Here is a 20,042-nt window from a genome sequence, read left to right as displayed (position 1 = left end):
TATTTAAACAGTTGTAAGTTGTTTAAGTTTCTTAACTCAGTAGGCATGTTATTCAAAAGTTTCATACCATGTCTTTTGATATTAAATTCAGATTTTTGAAATTTATGATAGAAGGAATGAATTTGATTTTTTTGGCGAGTGTTGTGATTGTGAATTGTTTTATTAGTATGAAAGACATTTGTGAAAGAAGCTGGGAGAAGATTTTTGCAGTACTGGTAGATAAACTGTGCTGTTTGTATTGTTTATTTATGTCAAAGATAGTCAGAGTATTTAATCTCTTAAATAGGGGTAGACTACTTTCTTCATAGTGTGATTGTGTAATCATGCGTAATTTTGACACATGTGTTTTCCCAGACTATGTTACAATAATATAAATGGGGCAAAATGACAGCATTGTAAATTCCTTGAAGACAAGATTGTACAAAGGTAGTAACTTTTTTATTACGATGAGTCCAATTAATGTTTTCATCAATTATTGTCCCTAGAAATGTGGTGTCTTTCACTTGCTTTATTTTAGCTCCATTTATATAAATATGTAAATCCACTGGGCTGTTTTTTTATTTGAAAACAATATAAAGTTAATCTTTTTAACATTGATAGATAGTTTATTTGCAGATAACCAGTTTGCTATATCAATTAATTCAAGGTTGATTTGTGTTATTGCATAGTTTAAATCTCTGTTACTATAAAACAGGTTTGTATCATCTGCAAACATAATAGAAGATAGGTTTCAGTATGCAAATGACGCTTAAGCATAGTACATCGATTTGTGGTGCTCAATGAAATCACACTTTCCGAAAACTGCGGGTACGATATTTTTTGTCGTTCACAACCACAAATATAGAAGGAATACAATTGTCATGTTATATTTAAGCATTGATATTAAGTAATATATAACTGTCCGACCACTTTGGGGAGACTGGAAATGGAGACGACTTGGTCATAATGCAAAATTTAAACGAACATGAATGAATTGTTGTGAAAATCATATACATTGATTGAAAACGCATAATTGATAGTATTTAAAACTAAATTCAATTCAGAATTTTTTTGGAAAGAATCACACTTATGATCGTAGAAATGTCGTATTAGTTTATGGAAATAATATTTACTATTGACCTTCAGCGGAACAAGCCGAGAACATTGTGAGTGGCTACCTTGGATGTTAAACAGAGTATAATATGTTAATACGGAAACAAACATCTGTGTACCAAGTAAACACATGGGCGGGCTATGCAAATTCCATTCTGATGACTAACTAGTAAAATCCTAGAAATTGTCAGACTCAATTAATCCATGTTTCTGATTGATGGTGTTACATATACGACAAAATTATAGGGATTAGTGACGTCACCAGATCCAGCACAATCTACCTAGCTACTAAAGAAGAAGCATTTTTACAGACATATCCATATTTAACTGTAAGTTCTCTATTTCATATGTTGTCTTAATTTGTTTTTTCTCAGTTTACCAGAATAAATAAGAACTGCTTTCAGGTAAAGATAGACCAGTGTTCAAGGCAGAAGAGCTGTATATTGACATAGGTTGCCAAGTAGAAATTGACTGTTTAATTAGAAAATTTCAATGGATGAAGTGCCTATGTAAATGACATGTGAAAACACAATGAAGTGTAATTTGCCAGATCGTAACATGAATAAATTATAATAGGGTTTCTGTTTGAATCTTTAAATTTGTGACTCAAATTAGATATTACCAAACCACAATCGCGTCATTGTCTGATAGCTAGACAACACGTGGTTCCAATCGACTAATATTAATGCGTTGAAAAAATTTAAATGCGAAGATTATTAATTATGTGATAAAAATAGGAAGACTATTACTCCTTTATTATACCAAAAACGCTAAACACACACAGGACTAAATATTACAAGACTTATCTCATGGTACTTCATGCAAAGCTCAATCAAGTCTACAATTCTGTTGCAATTAGTTCATATCCAGACGAGAGATTTCATGCTATACATATAGCATATTTTTGTATTTTATTTACTCGTCACAAGCTAATACACTAGAAAGTACAGCACGAATGAAAACGTAGTTTCATGAAAGTATCTCGGATAATTCTACAGACAGTTTACTATATAATATATTATATATATAAGACAAGCATGTATGGTGTAATTAATGAACTTTGTTATGTGTGAGGAAAATAGTGTCTGATGTTGATTTAATTTGTTAAAGCGAAAATGTATCCAGGAACTGCTTTGACTAGGCAAAATCAGTAAAGTACATAATATCATTAATAATACTTTGTAGTTTGGCATCTTATAGTGAAGCAAACACTCTCGGTCTGCAATAAAATACATTGGAATATTAATAATCATGCTGCACATGTCTTTGAAACACAATTATTGTAGTCTCAGATTCATATGTTTCAGTTGTTTAGTAAAATAGTATATTATTATCAATTATGGACGTAAATAATAGAATTGTACATATTCTGCGGCATAAATATAAAAAAATTATGAACCTTCAACGTAGTGCATCTTTTACTAAATACACAACATTTAAACAAACTCGTAGACGGAATTTGTTTTTTACCAAATACTACTTTATACAAAGCACACCGAAATAAACAATTATCCGCCTGTTTTCGTTGGACGATTTGAAAAGTTGCAATATCAAGCTGACTGTTTATTTGTACCCATGTGTGGGGTTGAAGGAGATACACGTGGTATTGATTTGAACGCTGTTTTCTGTCAAAGTGGCAATGATATCGAATGTGCATTATGCACATAAGGCAACAACTCAGCTACTGAAAAAGAATTTTTGTTTGGGCTCTTGAGAAGTTTGGGATGTATTCCGATAGGTGTCACTTAGCTGCAATAACTACAAACCATTAACATACTTACAAAAGTTAAGGCTTGCATGGTGGCTCATATAATTAGATAACTATGATATTGACATTTGTCATAGGCCATTGAACCTTAGAATACGTTACATGCCCATTTCAAGCTGAAAATGGCGTCATCCGGGTATTTTCTGTCAAACACTCCATATTCATGATTTATGGTGGTACACATACAACACAAATATAGAGTTTACACAGTGGCGTCACAAACCAGTTCCACCCGAATTTACTTGTCTACGTGGCCACTACTGAAGCAATATTCTCTACAAACATTCATATTGATCTGTAAGTTAGTAATTTCATACATTTTTACTTTTTATTTGTATGCTTACCAGAATTAATTACAATATGACTAAAATAACGTTATCGAGTATAAATAATATTTGATACTAAATGAATACTGAATTAACAGCTGATGAAACAATTACATTGTGTGTAAAAAACATACGAAAATATGAAAATGACCTGAATGTAAGATATAATAATAGATTTGTTGTCTCAATGAACTTTGAACATTAAATATTGCCGATTTACGTGAAATATTTGATTAAAACTAGAAACGTTTTTGTTTTTTGTTTTTTTGCGGGAAAATTATCAACAGACTGGCAAACAACATAATTTGATGGACTATTTAAAAATATAATATAGCAAAGCTTTGTCACGATTTCTGATTTGTACAGGTATGTACAACTACAATATTGTGATTACAAGTATTCTCCACTAACACATACAGTGGCAACTTAATGTTGGCTGTTTCATGTACATGATGAGGTAATTAGATAGAGGGACAAAACGTGTTGTGGATAAACAAAGATGGCTGCCTATAAATACAGTCAGTGTTGTGCATCGCTAAAAATACGTGTTGTTTACACTGAATTCCCGTAATTTTCATTTCTTTTTTCACAACGTGGAGTCTGTCTTACTCTTTTGTCTGTCATAATAATACTGTATGTAGTTTTTAATATTGTATTATTTGATGTCAAGTCACTCATTCCGTGTGTACATGCTATATTATTATACATTATAATCTACACTTTTTATATTTTTCGTCTATATATACATTTCCAAAAACGACTGTATTAAAGTGTTTGTACAAGCTGGAACCCAGCTTTTTGCACATGAAACTCACGAGAACAAAGATATATGAAACTTCAAGGCGTTTACGCTAAGAAAAGTCGGAAAGTATGTTATGAGATAGAGAACAAAAAGATTCAACTTCATAAGAGTCACAATCGTAAACAAAACATTAAATTTAGCTAAATTCATCCATCGTGTGACCATATCGAATTAATCAAATTGGTTATAGCAATATCAGCTGATGAATTGATCATTATTGACTTACATTAACCTGCCAGAATCAGTACAATATATAATACCTTGAACAATAATTTGCCATCTTGTTGTAGCGGTGAAAGCACTCCCAGTCTGCAATATGATAATTTTTATTTGTATTATACACATATTTAAAATGTTTATATATATGGAATTCAAACCCTTATAGATACAAAATATCACGTATATGCAGCGGCAACATTATTTCTTGGAAACATACTTTCACGTCCCGTGTTTCATTAAATGAACCAATACATAATGGGGATCCCTATTAAAATAATACCAGTTAATTGAACAATATCTAAGTAACAAATAAAAAAAAATGAAAAAAGTATATCAAACTTATAATACAACAATGAACAAACTTGATGTTTTAACATAGACTTTTATTATTTGTTTATATTCACCTCACGTGATGTTGATGCTATTAACTAGTTTTTACTCCGTGTAATAGTTGTCAAACTATTCCCATTCTTTCCTTGCAATATGAGATACATGAGCAAGCATTATTAATTAATGACTGTTGATATCGGAAAGAGTTACTTTTATATAGATATGATTGATGCTTGTGTCAGGGGTTATGTCTCGTCTTGTCTCTATGTCACGTCTGCTTGAGGTACAGGATCGGGAAAGTCTCTTAAACTTTACAGTCACATAGACACACACATCAAAATACGTTTCAATAGCTAGTCTTTAGCCACATCGAGAACGCCTCAAGGCAAACTGCCTCGTCGGAGACTGTACCAGACACGTGTAGTTCTCTCTGTGACCAAGGACTTAGACCGTTTATTACATATCAAAACTGAACTAATTACAAGGAATTATAAATACTATATAAGGCGTAGCTTCCACACATCCAATCACATGAAGTACTGGACACGTCATATCTACCGATTAATCGTCCGCTATATTAATGAACTACGCATACCAAACTTTCAGAAATAGTTCCAGTCAATGATTTCAATTCCGTCCATGGCGCTGCTAGGGTCTAAACGACGACGGACATACCACAGACATTCACTAGTAATCAGCTAACCAAGTCGGTCAACAGATACACGAAAACTAATTCATTACACTTGCCAGATGCAACTTGGTAAATAATAATGGTAAAATACTGCAGTGGGGGAATAGATGAGGTATTCATATCTTTCGCAAATTAACTGATATCATTTTTCAGTAAATAAGGATTTGACGCCTTGTATATAATTGACGGCAACGTTTTATTCTTGTATTAGATACAAGATAAGACTTCACGCATATGAATTAATTACATGTGGGAATTGTAAAACTTGGGAAAGCTAGGAAAATGTTTGTGCAAACCCACCACAATTGGTAGTTTACATTAGCTAATTATTATGTATAATACACTTGTCTTCATATTTTATATTATTATTACACATGATTGAAATTGAATGCATGCATACTGGTAATGTTTAGTTTTTTAAAGTTAAGTTATTCTATCACTATCTAAAACACACAAATGATTATCTATAAGTTATTGCAGGTTACATTTTGTATAGAACCCGGTCAATTTAATATTCAATAGCCTTTCTGTTCTTCTGAAATACATATGCATTTTTAATGAATGCATTTGATCAAATTAAAAATCTTCACTGACCAAAAAACATAAATACCTAATATCATAGCATACGCCATTGCACAACAACTCAAAACAATGACATAAGTACATTTTTGATGCCTCAATCTTACATATCACTTAGCAAGGACAGTTTTTGATGCAAGTGTCCACGTATTAATTAATAAAACACAGTTAATAAATTTTGAATATGTATAAATTTTGTTCGAGACATAGCAAGCGAAAGCAGCACAACCAAGATAAAAAAATTCCAATAGAATCGGGTATTGACTGTATTCGATATTTGAGTACAGTAAGAGTCTCAGGCTTTTCTATCCCACGAAGGAGAGTACAATTATATCTGAAATGTTTTGCTGCTTCAACATCATCTATATTTATTGAATCTTTGAGTATGTCACATGCCTATTTTAAGCTGAAATGGTCATCCGGGCATTTTATGTTCAAACACTCAATATTCATGATTTATAGTGGTACACATACAACACAAATATAGACTTTACACAGTGGCGTCACAAATCAGCTCCACCCCGATTAACCTGTCTACGTGGCCACTACAGAAGCAATATTTTCTACAGATATGTACACAACTGTAGGACAATTGTCAATTACCCTAGCATATTCTGTGCAAAGCTCTTCACGATTTCCCCTCACAGCTGGTTTATATCTAGATATTCTCACATATCGCATTTCTCATCACAAGATAATAAAACTAGAAACGTTTTTTTGGTGAAAAATTATCAACAGACTGACAAACAACGTAATTTGAGGGACTATTTAAAAATATAATATTGCCGTGTCCCAATTTCTGATTGGTACTGGTATGTACAACTACAATATTGTGATTACAATGCGGCCCACGAAGCGTGTCTACTACAGTCAAGATGGCCATTATAAAAACGTTTTCTCAACTAACATATACAGAGGCAACTTAATGTTCATTGTTTCACTTGATGAGGCAATCTAGGTAGAGGAAAAAAATGCGTTGTGGACCAACAAAGATGGCAGCCACTAAAAATAGTCTGTGTTGTGCATCGTTAAAAATAGGTGTTGTTTACACTGAATTCCCGCCATTTACAATTCTTAATTCACGACATGGAGTCTGTCTGACTGATAAGCTCGCGTTGTTTTCTTTTTCTGTCAAAAAAAAATGTATGCAGTTTTTGATTTTGCATTATTTGATGTCAAGTCTCTCATTTCATGTGTACATGCTACATTATACATCGTAATCTATACACATTTATATTTTTATACTTGTATATATATTTTCAACAGTGTATGATTAGTTGAAAATTATTAGTTATTATGTACCTCTTATTTTTGTTATGTATTAACGGATGATGACCCAATTTCATTATAGAATGAGTTAAATAAGCATTTGCATTGTCACTGAAAAAATGCAAATGAAATTTAACGCATTTTTTATTCCATTTCAGAGTTTGCCTATATTCTAAAAAATTAGTGATATCATACCATTCACTATTCAGTGATATATAAAGTGCGCAATTTGTTTATTACCTTTATATTGTTTTGCTTTCCGCGTAATTATTTCAGATGTTTTGCACCACTGCCATTATTATTACTGTTTTCTAAGATAGTTATATTAATTATTACATTCGCATATCACCTTTATTTTAACATTCCAGTGTGTTTTCATATTCCTACATTGTCATAATAAAATTTGCAGTATGCATATATATATATATATATATATATATATATATATATATATATATATTTGGTTATGTATAGTTGCCTAAATTTTATTTTTAACCACTAATAAAGAAAACCTGTTTTTCGACAAATCTTCAATCTCCTGATGTCACTGCTGCAGTAAGAGTTAAACAAATAAACACAATTTCTTGACAACGATGTCTATTGTGGGAAAAGTAGGATTATGAATTGTTGAATATAATTATAATCAAAGAAAGCTGAGCAAAAATTGCTGTGTACTGAGAGTATTTGAGACACATTAAAAAATAATTAATTATTATGCAAATCAGGTAATTAACATGCATAGACTTGAGTGTAAATCTATGTATGCACAATTATTGAAATGTATGAATCATTATGCTAAATAGGAAATTAAAAAGAACAAATTTTCACCCAAAAGTAATCATTGTTCTAGAGCATATATATGTACCAAGTTACATTGAAATGGAATAATTAGTACTTGAGATGTAAGTGTGAAAGCTTCTTAATTATGCAAATTAGGTAATTGATATGTACATATATTATAATATCGCAATGTCCTAAAGCACTAATATATCAATTTTCATAGAAATGTGATGATTAGTACTTGATATATCAGAGGAAAAGCTAAAAATTTACTAATTATACAAATGAGGTGATTAATATGCACAAATATTTACCCAAAACTAGTCATAGAGTATATATGAGTCTTAGAATATATATGAACCAAGTTTCTTTGAAATGTAATGATTGGTACTTGAAATATCCAAACCTAATAAATGATTAAATATGCAATTTGGGTAATTAGTATAAACTGATATTTACCTAAAACTTATCAGGTATGTGCATTGTCCTATGTTTCATTGAAATGTGATGTTAGTAATCGAGTCATCAGTGGAAATGCTAAAATGCACTAATAATTATGGAAATTAAGTTAATATTATGCAGATTTTTACCAAAATTTAGTCGAATAAGTGCATTAGCCTAGAGCATCAAAAGCCAACATGTGGTTCTTGAGATATCAGTTAGACAGACATTCACACACAGGCTTTGCAGTTAGTGCTTCTGTGTGCGTGTATGTTCCACTGACATCTCAAGAACCAATTATCAGATTTCAATGAAACTTAGTACATAGATATGTACAGACCTGATTTTTTTTGGTGAGATTATTTCATAAATCAATACCTCAATAATTAGCTCTACATATTTGCTATAATATTACATATCAATGTCAGATTTAAATTTGATTTGAATTTGAATCACAAGAGCATCGAAACAAAGACACCCAATTTCAATCAAGTCAAGTCATAAAATGTTGAGTCTTTGCAGTTAGTGCTTCTGTTTGTGTGTCTGTGTGTCTGTTCCACTGATATCTCAAGAACCAATTAAATTATCAGATTTCAATGAAACCTAGTACATAGATACTCTGGGATAATGCCCAGTCCTGTTTAGGTTTGGATTAAATTCGTGGATATTAATGACTTGTCAACCAAAGAGAAACGTAAACAAACTTTCGGGACTTTTAATCACATACGCGGGCCTCGGATCCCTAATTTCGGGGCCAACATACCAAACTTGAGTCAAGCTCAATTTCTGCCATATTAGTCATATTTTATGTCAAACTTACAATATAATGACTTGCAATGAAGTCAAATATGCTATCATTGTAACACTAATCATAAGTAATATAAAATATTGCCTGGAATTAAATCGTGGTTTAGACTATATGAAAGGAAAGGTGGTCCCAAGATTTCGTGGTGCTCAACGAAATCACAATTTCCTACAAGGACAAGGATGGATACGGTATTTTTTGTCGTAGATACAATTGTGATGATAGTCTACAAGTTGGGTGAGATTTCAGCGTAATTGTGCTAATGATATTAAGTGATATATTTTAAATTGTCCTCCCACTTTGAGGAGACTGTGGAAATAGTGAGGATTTGGTAGCTAATAAATTGTAGTGAAAGTAATACGCGTGTTTTTTTTTTTTTTACGGAAAGCGCGTATTTGATAGTGTTTAAAACTAAATTCAATTCAGAAATGTTATTTGTTGAAAAGAAACACTCTTATAATCGTAGCAATGCCGTATTAGTTTATGGAAATAAGGTCCACCGGATTTGGGCTTCTGTGCGCTAGCTAATGTGGTGAGGAGCATACAGGCATTTATACCGCCTGGGGCACGACTGACTTGTCAAATAAAGGTAACATAATCAGCAATCAAAATACACTAGAATATATTCAAAGATAACAAAGCAGTATAAATGAAACAATTCGAGGGATCTATACTAGCTAATATCTAGTCGAATGCGTGGCAGTACCAGCATAGGGAACAAGGATAATACATGTGCTATTAATAGAGCTGACACGATATGTCGTCATGGCAACCAAACCCCGAACGCGCGCATTTGGTCATACCACGCGGTTTTTCCTGGAAACAAATCGCCAAATTATAGTGAAAATATAGTCCTGGAACACAATACAATGTCACAATTTCAATGTATTACCAATGTCCGATAATAAATTCACAACAGTAAAAGTTACAAAGAGAGAGTTCGATTCTGTTTCTCTCTATGGCGGGATGTGATATCGGCTTCAGTACCCAAATACACAGGGGATCGGGAATAAAAATACAGACTCTAAAACTGTAGTTCAAATTAATCCAACAACCATGTGGAATACAACCGGAGTTACACAGTACAACGTGTCAGCAGTATTACGATGCGATAAAATACTATTTTGTAAGCTACAAAATGGTACAATTAGGGATTGTGGATAAGGTGCGGAATATTTGAAATCCGGGGGGGGGCTTGGAAGATTTTGGACATACAAATGTACATATTAATCCAAGTAGAAAAAATAGAACGTAATATAATTTTAGGAAGCATAGGTATTAATGTAAACAAATTGACACAAGATTTATACGAGAAAAAATTACAAACTTTTTATTTTCCAAGCCCTCCCCAAGATCTCAAATGGTTCACCCCTAAAGGCCGACTCAGACAGCTTCGCCCGACGTTCACCGATGAAAAAGGATGTCGCGTCGCTTCAGTGTGAGTTGTCGCAAAACAAGACGACCCGTGTTTAATGTTTTAGACGAGACGTTCGTCCCCGCGTTCGTCGGCGACAGCAGTGTAAGATGGTTTGTCTCAGACGATATTCCCGTGACGTTGAGCGAGGCTGTCTGAGTTCGGCTTAAATGACCATCGCTTTCGACGACGAGGACGACCCGGGATCGTGACCGCTGTTATTAAAAAAATCGTGAAGAAGATTAAATATTGAGACAATTTTTATTGATTGACAACCTGTAACCTGACCTGTAACCTGCGTTTTCTTGCTGCCGTGGAAATTGTTATCCTCCAAAAACATTGTTATCTTTGATCATGGGTTTGCAAGGCAAGTGCTCGATTCAGAAATGAAAATATTGTCCAGTTTGGGGTTGAGATCAACAACAAAACAAGCTGAGGTAATTACCAAGGACCAAACCGCGTTACTGTTGAAAATGAAGCTGCTAGGAAACTATTCTCCCCGGATTCTTGTTCGCACTAGTATATTTCTAAATGACACTTTTCCTTCAGAAGCAGAATGGAACATCGAGCTCTACGTTTTGACCCACCCCAAATAACTTTACACGAGTCACCACATGAAACACCTTATTTGAAGTATGTAGAAGACGTGTCGAAAAGCATCCAAGGTCGTTTAAAGCATCGCAGAGTAAGACGAAAGGAGGTAATGCAATATACAAATGCTGAAAATCCCCAACAATGCCATATTAGAATGTACAAGAAGTACAAATGAGTCTGCCCACCCGAGGGAAAACAAAGCATTCTACCTGCAACCCCGGCGTAAATACGAAGAATCCGACAAAATATGGTTTACTAAGCAGCCGATGGGTCACAATTCTATTCAACTCGTGGTGCCAGATTTGTTCCGATCTGCTGGAATCGTGCTACAGCTGCGACCAGTCTTTATGAGCAGTGTTAATGATCAACTCATAATGGAACGAACAGGACACCGCTCAGTAGAAGGTAGCCAAACTTGAACATTATTAATATATTGCTATCACTGTAAACTAACTTAACAAAAGAAAGTAGCAAAACACGTTTTTACTGGTCGATTTTTCAAAGAATTTTAAATGAATACATGATCACATGAAAAACTTAATTAAATTTAAATTATTCTGACAATGTTTGTTTTTTTAATCTACAGGTGTTCGCAGTTATAAACGCACAACACAGAACCAGGAAATGAAAGTAAGCAATAGTAAGCTGCTACAATCTCCAAGCAAGTAAACGTCGACCTTCATGGATTTTCCAATACGTCGTCTTCTGTTGATGTTGGAATCCATAAACTAAACACTCAAGACGTTGGGGCTACAACAATTGCGTGTTTACTATTACCCGTAATATCTGATCAAATATAACAGTATAATATGTCAACATAATATTTGATTGAAAACAATAAATGTGCAACAATCGTTCAACCTGTTTGTGTAATTTATTCGGAGACGAAGTCGAGTGTTATTTCCGATATCATGCCGAAAGTATGGCAGGGATATAACTATCGCCCATTCCGTTCAAATGTCGCCTGAGTTGGGGGTTGTTTAAAAAATAAAACTCAAAGTCTATTGTTATTTTGCGTGTGAAGTGTGTATATATTGAATAATAAATGAAATATTTTTTGTTATGTGTTTGTATACATAACCGAATAGACCAATCAGTAACAACGTTGGTTGTAATAACGTTCTCTGCGTCCAAGAGTAAACGGAAATAAAGAATCGGATTACAACTATGGAGCGACTCAAACATACAAAGACATATTCATGGGAAAAAGTTATGATATATCTATATAGCTTTAATAAAAAAGTACAACAATTAGCCTGTATCATGCATGACATATGTAGGTTAACATCTCCACATTATCAGCTGACTCACGAAAACAAATGATGTTATATAATGAAAAATAACCTCTAAATTTTCAAAGTACTTTCTGGATGACATAACATCACCAGATGAAAATGTTCCAATTAACACATAAAACAGCAAAATTATCTCAGACTTGACATTGAGACGAAAAAAAAACACGAAAAAAACATTTATAACTAATTGAACAAACTACAGGACTGATTTCAACGTTACTAGCACTAAACATTATAGAATGGGACCTGACTGAATATTATAAATACAAGTACTTGCCAGCATGCCTGCATGAAAACAAGCATGGTCTGAAAATCTTATGTAACTTGGCACTTTCCCAGTGAAAACTAAATCCTGGGAACAACAATACATCTCTGCATAGGAGGCAGCCATGTTTTGATGCACACTGTATCTGTGGAAATGTACTAACCCACCAGTGTCTATGCCAGAGTGAAACGTGATAAAAAGCAACCAGTTTATGCTTGATATTGCAACTCTTTATACCGGGAAGGTAATTGTTAATTTTGATGCGCTTTGTCGGAGGTACCTTATAGTAAAAAACAAATCCCATCGATGTGATTGCTTAAATGTTTATTTGGTAATAATGCACTACTTTGAAGGTTGATAGTATATTTTTATGGCGCAGAATATGTACATAATTGATAATGATATACTATTTTATTGAACAACTAGCACTGTAACTTATGGAGCTGAGAACTACAATATTTGTTATTCTTGTGCTGTTGTACACCATTGTGCGCAAAATTGTGTTTCAAAGACATGTACAGCATGGTTATTGATATTTCAATGTATTTTATTGCAGACAAAGAGTGTTTTCTTCACTTACAAGATGCCAAACTACAAAGTATTATTCATGTATTGTACTGATTCTGCCTAGTCAAAGCAGTTCCTGTGTAAGTTTTCACTTGACTAATTAATGTAACATCTGATCCTATTTTACATAACAAAGTTTGTATTAACAATACGTGCTTATTATTATTCCTAGTGGGCGGGGAATATTTGAATTTAATATCTTAATTAGCAGGGGAAACAAAACTGACTCGCTCAATATGTCTATATAACAATTTAACATATATATTAACATTAACATATAGCAAGGCAAATATAATTGGTTAGCTAAAAATTAGTTAATGATATTGAACACCACATTTGCGCATTTGTGTATTAAATTATATTTGAAAAATCTTATATGACAGATTATCTGCTCACGTAAACTTCAGAAAATATAAAAATGGTTACTACTAGATGTATTATGGCGTACAGTTTTCAGTAACTTGTGCACGCCAACTCAATCATATTTTAATTCAATGTGTGATAATTCTTTTCACACATTTATAACTTCTACATTGTATTGTATTTTTCATAAAAGCATAAAAGTGTTCAATGGACATCTGAAAATAACAGTGAGTATATGTTCACTTTCATTCTCAGTCGAAAATACTTATGAAGACATATCTGCCTAGGATAAATGGCGCAAACACTTTTCAAATGGTTTGTTAAGTGATTATAATTCACCTGGTCTTTAAAATACATTGATGTGTGTATACATAATGCAATTTTATTTGTCTTGGCAGCTGAAAAAGAGTTTATGTCTGGGGAAGGTAGTAGTAGTAAATCTAATAAAGATACAGGTAAATATATTATCTTGTTTACTGAAATCATTGTTACCTACTGTGAAACATGTTGAAAAAGCGACATCCAATTTTAGCGAATTGTGGCAAAATGACGTAATAGCGAAATGTCGATTTTAGCGAATCTCTCTTGTCATTGTTAATTTCCTGTTTTCACAATACTTGTCTGTCGCGCGCCAAAACTAATGCGCAGTTATCACCTCCATAAAAAACAAAGAAAAACTGTCAAGTGTAATTTGATTCTGTTCGCAATAATAAAAAACTGATTCAACAGTGATTTGAAAAATTGGGACCAATAAATTACTAAGTACTACTAATTTCCGCAATAATATATCAGTATGACTTCATTTATTTATTTTCATTGTAATAATGACCACAATGAATACGTTTATTGTTTCGTGTTAATTTACTTTTCAATAAAGTGTATCTATCATGTCAGTACGTTAACGTTTTTTTTTTTTAAATATAGTCTTTATTTACAAATTTAAGGCCATCGGCCCAGTATTTACATGTACAAGAAGAATATTCGAAAAATAAAAATACTTTACAGAATATTTATAATTAAATAAAATCACATATCTGGTTCCTAAGTTTCAATGCATGAAAGATGTATGCAGCCATGTAGTTGTAAAATGTCGGAATTTTGAGAAGTAACAAGATCTATAAATTTATCATAAATTTATATAATGTATTGGGTAAGTACTGTACGAGGTTCGCAATTCATGGTAATATGGGCAAACAAGAAGAAAGTTAAACTCATTTTCAATTTCATCTATGTCACAAAGAGGGCATATACGTTCGTCTTTTTCAATTACACGACGATCTCTTTCAATGCGAAGGCAGTGAGAAGAACATCAAAACCGTGCAAGAGCTACTCTATGGGAATAAATTCCAACAGATTTTAAATATTTTTCCGGCTGCAATGTAACCTTAAATTCTCGATATGTAACCAGATTGTCTAAGGAACAAATATCAGTAAGCCACTCAAAATGTAGGCATTTCTTAAAATGACATGAAAATACGCTTACAAATTCCTGAATATTGCCAACTTTCTGCAAATACCAAACATGTTCTAATTTACACAAAAACAATAGTTCCCTTATGTCTGCCACCTAGGTAGGTTTCGTCCTCACCCCCGATTTGTCTATGTTATATAACATGTTGTAGCATTTACGTGGGTATCTGTTACTTGGCATATTGATGATTTAGCCGAATATTTGATGCATCGTTTTGCGATGTAAAAGAAAATAGGGTAATTTCCACACTCGCCCAGTACACAATTGTTAGGTGAGGTAGGTGGAAACACCAAGGAAATATATGCAAGCAAGGTATTGATTACGTACCAGACACTCATATTTTTTAAACCCCCAGACCTCAGAAGCATAGGTTAAAATAGGTAAAATCATGGAATCAAACATTTTAAAGAATGAATCATAATTTAAAGGACCAATTATTCTAGTAATTTTCATTTAAATAGCCATAAATGCTTTTTTAGCTTGTTGTGCTAAGACTTCGTTGCAGGTGTCCACTATAACCGACATTTGTTTTGTCCAAGTTCACTGTCATTTTCCATTTATCACAATACCCCTCAAGCTTACGAATTAATCTTTATAGGCCTATGACAGTGTCCGAAAACACCGAAATGTCGTCAGCAAATAATAAACAAAAGAGTTCAATGAGGTCAGAGGAAAGTTGAATACCATGGTGAGGGGACTGTTGTAGTTCAATGGCTAGTTCATTAATGAAGAAGGAAAAAAAGAAGGGACTAAAAATACAACCTTGGGGCCATCAATTGGACAGTCAAAATATTCCGTATACTGATTTGATGTTCTAATACACGATCTAACATTGGAGTAAATACTAGTAAGTATACGGAACATTTTTCCTGTCGCCCCACCCTTTATCAAAATATACCATAGTCGCTTTCTCTCTACCATGTCAAAGGCCTTGGAAAAATCGACAAAAACACAATAGAATTTCCCTCTTTTACGTGTGATGTATTTTTGTACTAAAGATTGTAGAATAAAGATATTATCAAAAGTTGAGTACCCGTGCCTAAAACCTGCCTGTGCTTAATTTTATTTATTTTGCCAAGAGCCTCAGACCAATAGTAGAGTCGACGGTTCAAAATAGAGGTGAAAATTTTACCAAAAATACCGAGTAAAGAAATTGACCTATAATTCCCTGGGTCACCAATCGGGCCTTTTTTGTAAACTGGGACAATAATCTCTTTTGACCAGATACTTGGGAAAGTTCCGGTATCAAAAATTGAATTAAAAAGAATATTTAGATAGGGGATCACAAATGGTTCTGCATTTTTGAATCTGGACTTGCTGATTTACCGTTTTTGATATGTTTCAGATTTTCATGTATCTCGTCATCTGAGACCATTCAAAATGTCCCAATCGATTTCCATATCACCTGGAAGAAAATAGTCTACTTCACTGATTAAATTTTCCAGGTCGTTTGCCAAAGCAAAATCATTATTGAATTCATTTTGTGAAAAAGTGGTACTGAAATATTCAAACCATTTTTGAGCATTTATAGGTGACCCTGGTGACCCAATAACATGACTTTTAGTGTAATTTATCTGTATAAGCGTTGACCAAAATGACTTATCTTGGGTACGAGTTAGACGTAAACTTAATTGTGTTTTGTAATGGAGTAATTTATCACGGCACATATTTTTAAACCTGTTGCGGATTGTATAGTAGTTATTACTATTACTCGAAAAACAAGTAAAGTCTCAAATGCCAGTGTCATCACCAGACCTACCATTCAACATATGCATAACTATTACATCAACTTTACCTAATTTAGACAAAATAGTCACCAATTCACTTTCCAACAACTCAATACCATTTTGTGATTCAAGTCTATTATAAACAGTTTTGTGGAGGGATATTGACGTTGCAATAGAGAATGTCTCTATCTGAACAAAATTATTTTTTTCTAAATAAGAAAAACAAGCAATCATGTAAACTTGATTGAATCCTTCCAGTATAATTTACAATCTCATTTCTGATAAGCGTCATACGTCAAACGACCACGTGTTGATGTACGAGGACGTGTTTTATCAAACACTTTAAAACCAGGAAAATCATTTGAAAATTGGTGTTCGTGTTCAGTCCATGTTTCGGACAATGAAATAACATCAAATGATTTGAGGAAATGAACGAAATCAAGTGAAATAAGTTTGTGTTTTAACACCTCTAACATTCCAAGACAAACAGTTTTAAAATGATGGACCATGGCCATGTCCCTATAGTGTAGCATCAGCCATTGCACTTCTATCGCTTGACAACTGTCTATGCTGTAGTCGTGTTCGTGGATTTTTAACTCGTTTCGGTGAAGCTCGTCCTTCTCTTACTGATCTTTATCATTCTTTTTGTTGGCCAATTTCTTCTTCCGGGATAATAACCAGCTTTCCTATCTTGAAGTACCCTTTACAACCCTGGGATGTCAGCATGTTTAGCGATTCGCGCTGCCGTCTCGTGAGGTCATTTCCAACACCTATCCCAGCCTCTTTTAATGAAGGCCTATCGGAGAGTGCAATTATCTTGTCATCTGAATAATGAAATTTAGCTATTATTGGTCGTACACGGCCTTGTATTTGTGAGCTTGGTACTCGGTGAGCCCTTACAATATCACGTGGTACCCATACTTTATCTTTCACATTTGCATTCAAAATATTGATTACCTTATATTTAGAGAGTGCAATTATCTTGTCATCTGAATGATGAAATTTAGCTATTATTGGTCGTACACGACTTTGTATTTGTGAGCGTGGTACTTGGTGAGCCCTTACAATGTCACGTGGTACCCATACTTTATCTTTCACATTTGCATTCAAAATAATGATTACCTTATATTTACATTTAGCAAACGTTTCACCATTTTTTTCAGCAATTCCGTAAAATCTGACATTGTCCCGTCTACTAACCGCTTCCTGCTTATCCGCATCTTGATCCAAGATATCAAGTCGTGAAATAATTTGGTCAAGCTTGTTATCAATTTCACCTACATCGATCCCGTGTATATTTCCATTTTCGCTGATTTCACCAACTTCATTTTTCAGTTCACAGAGTGATTTATCTAACTTAGTTACCCGTTCATCAAGTCGCGAATACTTCTTGTGCAGTGTTTTTTTTAAAGTGTGTGTGGAGAAAAAAGACGTTGTTTGGCGGCTATTTTGAATTTATAATAAAGTCATTAGTGACATCTTGAATTAGCGAATCAGTTCTCCGGCTAAATTCGGTAAAAAGACATGCTCGCGATAAAGTTTATATTTAGTCTACAAATCTACTTAAATGACTTATGACAATTAATATAAATACGCTAAAACTGGTGACTTACAGTATAAATTCAAATATTTGATTACCTCAATTATACCATTTACTGTGTGATGTTCTCAGGTTACAGAAAATATATAGTAAAACACCCGTGATATCGTTGGCCACAGATTGAATATAGATGGTGTGACCAGCGTCCTTTAGATTAATGTAGATGAAGTGTCGCTACGATTCTAATTTCATCGCATTTTTATAACTATAAAGCAGTGTCATCTATGATTTTCTTTGCAGGTGGCGCTGTAACAATAGTGTGGTAAAAGTCCTTGCTGTCGATATTCAAGTAACACCATTGTATATTCCTGTTTTTGTATTATGCAGATGTTATTAATTACATGAATACAATGATAACTATATAATATACGATTTCAATCTCATTCTTCAGTGCTTGGTGAAAACGTATTTTATTCAGTATGCAGACATTGACATATTCATATCTATATTGAGCTTTAGGCTGCCATGGATAAAATAGTTTATGCTGCGTTTATATGTTGACCTTACAGCATCATCATAAGTGAGGCATCATAATAATACTTGAATGCCATAGTGTGCATTATGATCTTTATAAAAAAAAATATTAAAACAGAACGAATAACACAAAATAACACAGCACACACAATATTACGAAATGAATCATTATATACTACTAACTACGAAATAAGTAATAATGCGACACTTAAATACACTAATTAGCATTGCCATGGTCACCAATGCAGCAGCATGTGACCCTTTAACTCAGTAATAATAAAACCCATGCTTTCACACAAATAACTCATTACGTCATGTACACACAATCAGTTATGGACACAATAAACCCAATGATAGTGGCCACTCACAATAACACACTCGCTCACCATGGTCACAATCCCAGTGGTGATGGCTTATTCTACGCAGGAAAATGCAAGCTCAAATTCGAAACCATAATGAAGGATAACAATTGTACAGATTTTTTAAAATACTCATTGGTTTTGTGCGGTAAGTGGGTCAAATTAAAATGTCTGTCATGACACAGTCCACAGTACTGTTCAATTGAATTGTCAGATCATTAAATCGACTACCCAAGTTTTTTGTCTTTGTACGTACAGTTTTCAGACCAGACTAAATGACTGAATATTTCGTTTGTCTTGCCACCACATATCTAGAGAGCACTGCACTGCAGTCTCACAATTATATAAAAGTGTAATGCGACCTTGACAATAATTCATTGTCACAGATATTCATTCACGTAATTCAACCCGGTAGAAAGTTCCTTGTTTTTTTCAACGATTCGAATGTCTCTAAAATTATAAAAATTACAAGTTTACAAAAAAAGCTTTCGCAATAATTTATTCAAGTTAGGTATTGATATTATACATTACAGGAAAGCAACTTGTATATAATGAGGAATGCGCTATATAAATCGAGTTGTGAAGTGGACGACAAACGCCTGTTTGCATGGCGCCATTTCGCATCTTGGGGGTTTTGGTTAATGACGTCACTAATGAACATCATGTCTCAGCCAGTCGTAATGCAACCCACTGTTTTAGATGGCGCTTATTAGACATATATAACGTGACAAGCTTCAAATGGCGGCTATAGAATTACATATTTCCGATATGCCAGCAAAACTTTCATCACCGTAGTCTGAAATTTTTTTAA

General features: G+C 33.4%; 1 protein-coding gene across 1 annotated transcript; it reads left to right on the top strand.

Moving 5' to 3' along the window:
- Positions 1-2,431: 2,431 nt before the first annotated feature.
- LOC144346458 (uncharacterized) lies at positions 2,432-18,763 on the top strand. The gene is made up of 6 exons (XM_085508432.1): positions 2,432-2,437; positions 3,060-3,157; positions 13,227-13,317; positions 13,794-13,827; positions 13,999-14,055; positions 18,639-18,763. Exons 1-6 carry the CDS (start codon positions 2,432-2,434, stop codon positions 18,662-18,664), a joined length of 312 nt encoding a protein of 103 aa, XP_085364558.1. The 3' UTR covers positions 18,665-18,763.
- Positions 18,764-20,042: the final 1,279 nt, after the last annotated feature.

Source organism: Saccoglossus kowalevskii, chromosome 15, assembly GCF_978046115.1.
Source record: "Saccoglossus kowalevskii chromosome 15, keSacKowa6.1, whole genome shotgun sequence".
Classification (NCBI taxonomy): domain Eukaryota; kingdom Metazoa; phylum Hemichordata; class Enteropneusta; family Harrimaniidae; genus Saccoglossus; species Saccoglossus kowalevskii.
This window is presented reverse-complemented; position numbering and strand designations above follow the sequence as displayed.